Raw genomic sequence first — 11,566 nt, forward strand, 5'->3', positions numbered from 1 at the left:
CTGAATACAGACATTGCATATGCCGGAAGAGCTTGGGCTACAGCTTTAAGTAGAACCTCTTTGCCCCCCATAGATAAAGTTTTTTCTTTCCACCCTTGCACCAATTGACAAATCCTATCCACCAAGTATTGGAAATTATCACTCTTGTCTGCCCCCACCAACAATGGTAGACCCAGGTATTTTCAGTCAAAGCCTCCACAAGAATATTAAGAATTGTGCACACCTCAACCCTTTTTTCAATTGTTGTATTCGGACTAAAATAATATATACTACATTTGGCTTCACTTACCATTTGTCCAGACGCACTACAGTATGATTGCAGAACATCTCTTAAAGAATTTGCATTAACCCCATCCGCTTTCATCAAAATCAAAGAATTATCGGCAAATAGAAGATGTGAAACCGAGGGTGCATCTCGGCAAACCTTCACCCCTTCTAGCATTCCTCTCTCTTCTGCATCCGAAAAGTAAGATAGATAAAACCTCTGCCACCAATAGGAATAGATATGGGCTAGGTGGGTCGCCTTGTCGTAGGCCTCGAGATGGAATAAATCTTTCTGTTACCAGTGAATTAAACCTCACTGAATAAGTCACAGATTTAACGCATGCCATTATTAGATGTACCCATCTCACATCAAATCCCATTTTCAGCATGATACCTTCAAGAAAACACCATTCCATACGGTCATAAGCCTTGTGCATATCTAGCTTCACCGCGCAAAGACCATGATTCCCTTTTTTCTTCTTTATTCTATGAACGCTCTCATAAGCCACCAAAACATTATCAGTTATTAATCTTCCCGGGACAAAAGCACTTTGGGCTTCTCCAATTACCTCTGGTAATATAGCTTTCAATCTTTTAGCTAGCATTTTACTGACCACCTTGTACACAATGTTACATAAAGAAATTGGCCGAAATTGCGATATTTTCTCTGGATTATCCACCTTAGAAATTAACACTATTACCGTGTCATTCCAACCTTCTGGTATAACAGAATTATTCACGGCCTCCAACACCTCTTTAACCAAGTCCTCTTCTAACATGACCCAAAACCTCTTATAAAAAGCAGCATGCAATCCATCAGGTCCCGGTGCTTTCAAATCACCTATATCAAAAAAAGCTTTCTTCACCTCCTCAGCCGTGAAAGGAGTAAGCAGATGGACATTCATAGCCGGTGTCACCCTAGGTTTAACTTTATTTAGCACATCCTCATTTGCTACCTGAAACTCTGATGTGAAAGACCCGAGAAATAATCAGTAATTAAAGCAGCTAAATTGTCATTACCTTCCACTGCATTCCCATTGTCATCCAGCAATTTTTTAATTAAATTTTGTTTCTTACGAGCTGTAGCGAAATGATGGAAGAAGTTAGTGTTCCTATCCCCATGGCGCAACCAGTTTGCCCGACCCCGTTGCAGCCAAAAGATTTCTTCTTGTTCAAAAATATCCTCCAGCATCACCAAGATTTGTTTCTGTCTCTCCAACGCCTCATCAGACATAGGTCCTCTTCTTAATTCTTCTAGCTCGGCTTTCAGTTTCTCTATTCTTTTCCTTGGCTTTTTTAGGACTTCTCTATCCCATCGATGTAGATCCCCATGAACCTGTTCAAGAGTTTCCATGATTAATTTACCATTGCACTTGGCCTTTTCCCAAGCGTTACTCACAACCTCCTCTACTGTCGGTTCTTGAAGCCAGCGTGCTTCAAATCGCTTTGTAGTATGTGAGATTACTAGGTGGCCTTTCCTCCTCCCCCCGCGTCGCCTCCCCGAGCGGGGCGACCGGGGGCTCTCGTCGCCCCTCCCAGCCCCCCCTCCCCCTCCTCCCCTTCCGCCGCCGTCGGCCTGGGCCACCGGGCCTTCCCGCGTGGTGCCGGCGGCGGCGGCCCCGGCCTTTTCCCCTCGCATGGCGCCTCGGCTCGGGCGGACGGCGGCCGACGGGGGTGCTTCCCGGCGACAATGGATCCGGTGGCGGCGCGGCACCCTGGGCGGCGCCGTGCTGGGTGGCGTGCGGGCGGTGGCGCGGCCGCTTGGCGGCGGGGCGACGCGGTGGCTAGCGGCGGGCCTTCCCGGCCCAGATCTGGGCCCTTTTGGGCTCGATCTGGGTCTGGGCGGGCCTGGCCTGATCTGCTTGCGGCGTCTCCGGCGGGTCGGGGGCGTGACTCGTGCGGGGGGTGGTGCGACGGTGGCTCGCGCTCTGCAGCGCGGCGACGGGGGCTTCGCGAGCCCGTTTCGGGCTCGGCTGGGCCGGGGGTGGCCCGGTTTGCCCCTGTGCTGCGTCCGGCCGGATCCCGCCGGGGGCGGTGGAGGATGTCCCCTCCCGCGAGGCTGCTGATGTTGCCGCTCCTGGTTTCCGGTTGCGTCGTCTTGTTTCCGTCGGTCCCGTATCGTTTGCCATGGTGAGACGGCGATGGAGACTGCTCGACCGTGGTGGCGCAAGTTGGTGGGCGGTGTGTGTGGTGGCGCGTGATGGATCGTCTGGGGTCGTGGTTGGTTGGTGGTCGGGAGAAATCCTTGTCGGCCGGGCCGACACCGACGCGGTGACGCTCGTGGGCGTCGCCGTGCCTTCCTGAAGGGCGTCGGGCTTACCCCTTCCACCTCACCCCTCGCGTACCGGGGGAAACCCTAGGACATGTCCGGGCAACAGCGTCGTCATCGTCGCGATCCTTCTTGAGGGTGTTGTTTGGTATGCGGCGGTCCGGAGTGCTAGGAGCGTGGTGGTTATCTGGTGGGTGCGGCGGTTGCGGGTCCTCATCGTTTTCGTTGATCCGTCGTTGTTGGCATTCTTTTCTCTTCAACTTTCTCTTGCTTTTCTTTTGGGCATGACTGTGCTGCTTTCGCCCCAGCACCTATCGTTGGATGTATCGGTTGATTGCTTTGTATACAAAGCGGGGGAAACCCTTTTTCGGTAAATCGCTTTGTAGTTTGGTTACTCTGCGTCACATCTGACTTGTAGTAATCAGTATCCACCATAATAGGACGATGATCTGATTTTGTCATGCTCTCATTGATCAGCGCGGCAAAAGGGAAAAGGTTCCTCCATTCGGACGAACACGCAGATCTGTCAAGTCTTTCTCTAATCTTCCCCCTTCTCCAAGTAAATTTATCACCCACATATTCCATGTCACCCAAACCACAGTGATCTAAACAATTCTGGAATTCCTGCATAAATCTCACAGGTCTTAGATTACCTCCTTCCTTCTCCGAATTGAAGAGTATTTCACTAAAATCCCCCAACACGGGCCATGGAATTTTGTAGAGTTCATGCAGGTCACGTAAGTTCGTCCATGTCCTCTCTTTCCAATCCCAATTCGGTTCACCATAGATCCCAGTCAACCTCCACTTCTCATCCCCCTCAATCATGACATCAATATGATTCTTTGTCACACTAAGTTCCACCAGATTAATGTGGTTACCCCACATCATTAACAAACCACCACTTCTCCCATCACTTTCATCTACCAACATATGGTCAAGTCATGTTCTTCTCATAAGTTTTGCCGCCCTAACTTTCGACAGATGTGTCTCGGACAGAGAACACACATCCGGTTTTATATTCTTCTGAACATCGAGAAGTGCACGAACAGCCCGACCTGAATTCAGACCGCGGGAATTCCATCCCATTATCCTCATAGCTTCTGAACAGACTAGCTCAAGATCAAACTCAGTAATCCACAGCAATCCTGCAATGCATACTTCAAACGCCGAAGACGCTGAAGCAGACAAACAGATCTACTGCTAGGGCTCAAGGAGCATGGAGACCTGCAGTAGAGATTAAAAGACCAGCCACGCCGACGCAGTGTCGCCTCCCTGGGAAAAAGACGCCAGCACCAGCGCCGCCGCCAGGGGCGGCCGACGTTGGGCCAGCAAACCCTAGTCGCGGAGTCGCCCGAGCGGACACCGAAGCACACAAGAGCGGGCTACGGTCACCAAATCACCCCTTCTTAGAGCATGCCTATGTTTCTCCTATCGTTCTTTGAGGTCCCAGTTGGTGTTAGGAAGAGACTGGACTTCTATTGATCGCGTTTCTTTTGGCAGGGTGATGAGCTTAAACGAAAATATCGGCTTGCTAAATGGGATATCATCTGTAGACCGAAAGACCAAGGGGGTCTCGGTATTGAGAATCTAAAAATTAAGAATAGATGCCTTCTTAGCAAGTGGCTGTGGAAGCTCTCAACGGAGAATGATGCCATGTGGGCTCAAATCCTTCGTGCCAAGTACTTCCAGACAAAAACTTTGTCCCAGGTTACAGTCAGACCGACTGATTCACCCTTTCTGGAAAGGTTTGATGAAAGTCAAACAAGCTTTTTTTTAATAAGATGAGGTTTGCTATTTGGAAACGGCTCTAGTACACGTTTCTGGGAGGATACTTGGCTCGGCGAAACACCTTTGGCCATCCAATATCCGTCTTTGTACCGTATTGTTCAACGACGTGAAGTGTTTGTCGCCTCGGTATTTCAATCTACCCCCCTTAATATTTAGTTCCGACGGACACTAGCGGGCAATCGTTGGGAAGAATGGCTCTGTTTAGTTAGGAGACTGATGGAGGTCCAACTATCTCAACAACCCGATGAATTACGCTGGAAATTGACTAGGTCTGGAGCATTCACTGTTAAATCAATGTACATTGATGTTATTAATTCGAACTCCATTCCTACCTCCAAGCATGTTTGGGCTGTCAAAGTTCCTTTGAAAATAAAAGTGTTTATGTGGTTTGTCCATAAACAAGTTATTTTAACAAAGGACAACTTGATAAAGCGTAATTGGACAGGACCTACTAGGTGTAGTTTCTGTGATCGGGATGAGACTATCAAACATCTCTTTTTTGATTGCCCGTTGGCCAAAGTACTTTGGCAGACGGTCCACATTGCTTTTAATATCAATCCACCGAATTCTGTTAACGCGCTATTTGGGACATGGCTTAATGGGATTGAGCCTGACTTAGCGAGACACATTCGGGTTGGAGTTTGTGCTTTGCTGTGGACTATCTGGACTTGCAGAAATGATTTGGTTTTTAACAGAATATCATGTATACATTTTTTGCAGGTTTTATTCCGCACTACGGCTCTGATCCGTTCATGGTCGCTACTCACCCAGACGGAGGCCAGGGAGCATTTGGTTACTGGGTCTTTCCGATGGGAGATGGTAGCTCGGGATATCTTCAACCGGTTTGGATGGCGGTCATGTAATAGGATAGGCATGTAGTTTACCTATCTAATTTTAGCCAGCTGGTTGTGGCGTCTGTTCATGGCTAGTGGGTGTTTCTAGCCTTCTTTGGCTCTGTGTGAGCTTTTTTCTTTTTTTCTTATTACTTTTGGAGACCTTGGAATCATGTTGGCACTGCGTTATTTGGTTAATAAGATGGTCGTATGCAGCTTTCTGATGCAGAGGCCGGGGAATTCCCCCTTTTCGAAAAAAATGTGTTTCTTGTTTTTTTAGTATTAACGTCAACAGCATCAAGTCCATCCTGGCTCCACGCGCCACTTTCCTCCTTGGTTCCATGCACAAGCTGAAAACCCTTGACCACGTTGTTACTCACAACTTGATCTTCCTTGGAACAAGGGTTGGCCGTATCACAAATTTTTCAAATGAAATTTAAAATTTGAATGAATTTGAAATTTACTCTGCTCATGATTTGATAAATTTGAACTCATTTTCACTAAACGCACAATACGGTCAAACATAGAGAAATATACTAAAAATTCCTACATTAATTAGAAAATGCTAGCCCTCGACCCGTTGGACCTATTAAAGGTATTAATCCACGACCGTTCAATCTATGTAACATAACTATATGGTAAGTTCATAGGGGTTCAGATGAAATGATCTTGTTTTTTTTTTTGAACAATCTATGATGATTCTTTCCCCAAATGATCGAATTACAGATGATCTTGTGATTTTTTTTTTATTTGCAGGATCTCCGTGTACTTCGGTTTGTTCTGCTCATCGCCATTGTCATCTGCATTTTCTATGAGTTGAACCACGGATTATGCAACGCAAATTTCATATAGGCGATCAAGCTAACTGGAACATTTGTTATTCCCCTTTTGGTTTTGACTAATTAACCTACAGTGATCATCTTGTTTGTGTCCTGTTCGGACATACTAGACTTGCAGGCAGTGGCGGAGCCAAGGGGGTTGACCAGGGGCACCCCCCCACCCCCCACCCCCACCCCAATCTTTTTTTAGTATTTTGGAAAAAAGAAGAAAAAGCCCATATAGAAGCCCACTAGCGGTCAGATTGGCAAATTGGCCTATGCTCTAGTCTAGTGAAGTTGGGCGCTTCCTATTCGGTGCGTAGGGCCCCGCCGAGCAAGGGAGCACAAATCTCCCCCCCCCCCCCCCCCCCCCCCCATACGCTGGATGTCATATGGCACATTTTTTAAAATAATCATGAACATTTTTCAGATTCCTGAACATTATTCAAATTCAGGGACATTATTTGGATCCACCAACTTTTTCAAAATTCTTTTTTTTAAAATTTTGGAACCATTTCAAAATACTGAACTATTTAAATATAAAAAAATGGAAGAAAAAATAGGGGGCGCCCTGTGCCGCTCATGGGCCGGCCCAAATGGGCGCGCGAGGGGGCGAGGGGTGCGCGCTATGACCAAGTTTATTAAAACGTCAAACATCACTAACTTTGACCAAGTTTGCATGGAAAAATATTAATAACTATAAAATGAAATCAGTATAATTAGATGTTCATGAAATATATTTTCATATTTTTCTTTATTTAATATCGAGAAGTTGATATATTTTGCTATAAACTTGATCAAACATAAAAATGTTATGTTATATAGAACTAAGGGAGTATAAGATTATTTTTGTGATGATTTTTTTTGTCTACTTCGTTTGGCCCATCTATACCCAAATCCTGGCTTTGCCCCTGCCTGCAGGTTCTTTGTTACTTCGGTTTGGTATATGGTCATCACTGTGTCAATTTAGCTCCATCGATTTATTTTTCTTCAAATCATATGCGAGGGATTAGCTCGCTAGGTTCCTGATTTTCTTGTTGAACGTTGACATGATTCACGTGTCGAGAGTTTTAGACTTTTGATCGATTGGTTCTTCATATGCTCAGAACAAATTAAACAATGACTGTCACACTTTGTTAACGCAACTAGCTGACTATATAGGCTCAGCTAGTTCAACAACATCTGACCAATTGTTTGTTTTAGAGCAAAGCTAAAGCAGATTCCTGTAGACGAGTTGGTCTCTTACTTGTCAAAGTAAATAAAGAAGGAAATGCAACAGAGAAATGGTTCGGGTTTGTTGTCCTCGTCTAGGAATTAAGGCCAACTCCAGCGCGTGACCCATTTCTATCCCAAATCGTATGTTTCTATCTGTTTGGAATAAAACGGACAAACTGAACGACCCAACGCACCAACGCATAGGAGCATACGAACGTTTGGTCCGGTCCATGTCCGCTTTTGTCCCATTTTCAGACCAAAGTTGCTCTCGGTTTGGGGCCAAAGCGGACAGAAAGCGGACGTCTTCGTGTCCTCGTCGTCTGTCTGTGTCCGTCCTCGACCCCACCTGCCACTCTCTTCTTTTTGTACCTGGCCCATCATACGGACAAAATCCGGACAAAATGGGTATAGATTTAGGGTAGCAGCGTTGGGCGCAGTGAGTTTGTGCGGCCTCTGTCCGGCGTTTGTTCTCCCTATTTTTACCTCATACGGACAAAATCCGGACAAACTGGGTATAGATTTAAGGTCGTGCGGTGGAGTTGGCCTAAGAAAAGAGTGGAGAGAGAAAGAGGATGCCTTGAAAACTTGACACGGTTGGATCGCACATGATGCATCATCACTTTTGTCTTGGAAAAACTTGCAGGGTTGGGCAACACATGATGCCTCGTCACTTTATACCTTTGTGAAGGCATGCCATCTTCGCCATCAACTTTTTTTTAACAAGGATCACGCTAAATTTTGTCTTCCATTCTAGCATGTGTGTGTGTTGAGCTCATGCACGTATTTCCTATTTTTTACATCCAACTGCAAAGGAAGAAATTGTGTGTGCAACAGCTGAGGCTCGACACGTCGTGGGTGTTGGGGCGGGCCCACGCGGCGTCGCTTTGCTTCGCTGTGTCTTGCTCGAATCGCCTTGATTGGTTCCCTCTTTAAAAAGCTCCAACACGACCCTCAGCATCAGCACGTCGCTCGCATAGCATAGGGAGCAGCGAAGCAGTGAAGCACCTCCCATCTCCGACCAGCGACGGTGAGTTTCCGGCCATCATGCTAACTTTGTCTCTCGTCGGATCTAGCCACTCCTCCGTCTCGATCGAACGTTGGAACTGGGTAGCTAGCCTGTGTGCTTTATTTTCTCGCTGAAATCTTTTCCTTCTTCTTCATCTTCTTCTTTCCCGTTGAAATGAAATCAAGATGAGACTGACAATTGAACCGATAGTGTGCTCTTGTGTCTTGTCCTAGCTAGCAAGCTTGGACCCATGGACTCCCCGCAAAAAAGGGTTGGATCCACCATGGACGCCGACTGCAAGACGACTCCTCTGCTGCCTGCGAGTGTGACCGCGGCCAAGAAGGCGACGGCCTCTCGCCCGACTCCGTTCCCGGATGCTGTCCGGCTGGTCAGCATCTGGGCGCTCTCCACCGCCTGCTTCTTCCTCGTCTCCTTCGCAATCTCCTGCGCAGTTGCCTACGCACTCGACCAGGTAACAACTCCGATCCGTCTACGTACGTACTTAATTTCCCTTGGATGCCGGACATTCCCACCGATCCAAGTTCGTGTTCGTCTGCCGTGCGTCTGCGCCGAGCCGACAGACGCGGACGGTGACGACTTCATCGCGCTGGTGTACTTGCCTGCGGCTCAGGCGGCCGCGGCAGCGCTGGCGCTGCTGCTCCCAGGCCGCCACCGCCGTGCCCTCGCGTGCCTCGCGCTCGCGGTCGCCATCGTCGGCCATTATATGTTGGTCGCCGGCGCCCTCCGGTTGCTCTTCGCCCCCGTCGCCGACCCTGGGCAAGGATACATGGTCGCCCTCGACATCCTTGCCAGGATCGGCTGGGTCGTGGGCATCGTCATCTTTCCGGCGGGCGACCTCGTCAGTTTCCTCTTCCTGGCCCTCTCCTTCTGCGCTTCTGGGAAGTGAGGACCGAGGAGCAGAACGTAGGCAGCCGATCAATTAGTTGAGCTGAGGCACTGATGACTGACTAATGAGTACTACTTCTATCTAGCTATATATGGAATTATACTCTGTTGTTGAACTGGACAGATATCCCTTAATTAGCACTTCATATACTAGTACTAGTAATTTGCGTAATGTGGGGCGTATATATAATTAGCCTGGATTAATTGTGGCCGTCTGATCTGATCTGATCGAGATACAATATCGAGTAGTATTGACGAACAACCTACGGAGCCTTTGATGTAGCATTGCAGTGGTCATTTTGTTTCTGTTATGTTAAGATGTGAACTGAACGAGCCTGTGATGATCTGAGCCTGTAATTAGATGTGTACTTCAGTTTGGTATGGTTACCACTGTGTAAATGATGGATCGACTTAATAATATATGCTGGTTTTAGCCTGTAATCTCGCTCTCCTGCATGCATGCATGTGTTTTTCAGACAAGGAAAAAATGTTCAGATTACATGGATGCATGTACACATCAGCCCTCCTATGCCTTTCTGCTGCACAAAGAGCAAAGTTGCTTCTGTCTATTGTTTACAAGTGCTAATTGTGTTATGTACATGTTGGGCTTGCAGAATCACACATGTATATTCTTCCATGTACCATTGAAGTTCTGAATTTCAGACAACAAAGCACACATGTTCAAGTACCTATGGCAGTTCTTGAACTCAGTTGATTGCACACATCCTTTTTTTTTTGTGAACGATTTGGATTGTATTAATCAAGGTAGTTGATTGCAACATCCTGCATCCTCACATTACTAACCAACCAAGATGACAAAAGCACACGCTACACATGCATACATTAGCCGCATGGATATATTTTTCATGTCCCAACTATGTAATTTGACGCAATTTATTTGTTGGCCTTGTATTTGTATCTCAGTAATCAGATGTTTAGTGCAGCAGCAGCAGAATGTATTATTACTATAATTTTTTGATTTATGTACACATTTAAATTAAAGTTTGTGGGTGTACTTATATAAAATAATGTTCAAATTTTCACAAAATTAGATAACTTATTTAAAAATTCACAGTTTCAGAAAAATGTTTCACGTACATGTTATGATGCAATTTCTAGTGAAATTTCAGATCATTTTATTTGTTTTTAGTAATATCTCAATTTATTTTAGAAAAACTGAAATGTAATTTAAAATTTAAATGTATTTGAATTTTACTCTGGTCATGATTTCATAAATTTGAATGCATTTTCACTAAAGGCATAATAGGGGTATAGCATAGAGAAATATACTAAAAATCCCTATATTAATTACAAAATGCTAGCCCTTTATCCGGTGGACCTATTCAAGCTATTAATCCATGACTGTTCAATCTACGTAACATAATTATATGGTAAGTTCAGAGGGGTTTAGATGAGATAATCTTTTTTTGGAATAATCTATAATAATCATTTCCCTAGATGATTGAAATGCAGATGATCTTGTGATGGTTTGATCTGTAGTACCTACGTGTACTTCAGCTTGTTCTGGTCATTCGCATATTCAATTTATGTGAAACTGTGTTTAGCACCGTGGGTTATGGAGCGCAAATGTCATATATGGGATCAGGCTAAATGAAAAATGTCATATCAAGCTAAATGAAAATATTTGACGTTCCCCTTTTGGTTTTGACACATTAACCTACCATGATCATCTTTTTTGTGCCCAGTTAAGTTGTTGATTGTTCGCGTACTTCAGTTTGTTGTACTCATCATTGGCATTTTGTGTGTGTTGCACCATGGATTATGCGGCACAAATGTCATACAGGTGATCAAGCTAACTAAAATATTTGATATTCCCCTTTTGGTTTTGACTCATTAACTTACCGTGGTCATCTTGTTGGTGTTATGTTAACATAGATTGGATGATCCTGGATGGTTAGTATGGTCAGCACCGTGTCAATTTGGCTCCATTGATTTTTTTTTTTCAGATTTAATATGAGGGGTTAATTCGCTAGTTTCTTCATTTTGTTGCTGGATGTAGACATGTTTCATGTGTTGAGAGTTTCAGACTTTTGGTCGACTGGTTTTTCATATGCTCAGAACAAATTAAGCAGCGACTATCACACTTTTGTAATGCAACTAGCTGGCCATGCATGTAGGCTCGGCTAGTAAAGCAACACTTGATTAATTGTAGCTTTTAGAACAAAACAAATTCCTGTAGCCGAGCCGGTCTCTTACTTGAGGAAGTAACGAAAAAAGAAGAAAAACCAACAGAAAATGGTTCGGGTTTGTTGTCCTCATCTAGGAACTGGGAAAAGTGTAGAGAGAGAGAGAGAGCGCTCGAAAGATTGATGCCTTAAAAACTTGTGGAGTTAGATAGCACATGATGCCTCATTACTTTATGCCTTAATAAAAACTTGCAGGGTTGAGTAGCGCATGATGCCTCACCACTTTATACCTTAGTAAAAATATGGCACTAGTAGAAAAC

At 45.4% G+C, this 11,566-nt stretch overlaps 1 protein-coding gene across 1 annotated transcript; it reads left to right on the plus strand.

Annotated features, from left to right (window-relative positions):
- The first annotated feature begins 8,161 nt into the window (after positions 1–8,161).
- LOC123106452 (uncharacterized) lies at positions 8,162–9,524 on the plus strand. Its single transcript, XM_044528612.1, has 2 exons — positions 8,162–8,214; positions 8,427–9,524. The coding sequence occupies exon 2, from the start codon at positions 8,444–8,446 to the stop codon at positions 9,098–9,100; it is 657 nt and encodes a 218-aa protein (XP_044384547.1). The 5' UTR covers positions 8,162–8,214; positions 8,427–8,443; the 3' UTR covers positions 9,101–9,524.
- Positions 9,525–11,566: the final 2,042 nt, after the last annotated feature.

Source organism: Triticum aestivum, chromosome 5A (genome assembly GCF_018294505.1).
Source record: "Triticum aestivum cultivar Chinese Spring chromosome 5A, IWGSC CS RefSeq v2.1, whole genome shotgun sequence".
In the NCBI taxonomy this organism is placed as follows: Eukaryota; Viridiplantae; Streptophyta; class Magnoliopsida; order Poales; family Poaceae; genus Triticum; species Triticum aestivum.

Coding starts and splice junctions, on each gene's coding strand:
- LOC123106452 (XM_044528612.1), top strand. CDS start 8,444: ATGGACTCCCCGCAAAAAAGGGTTGGATCCACCATGGACGCCGACTGC.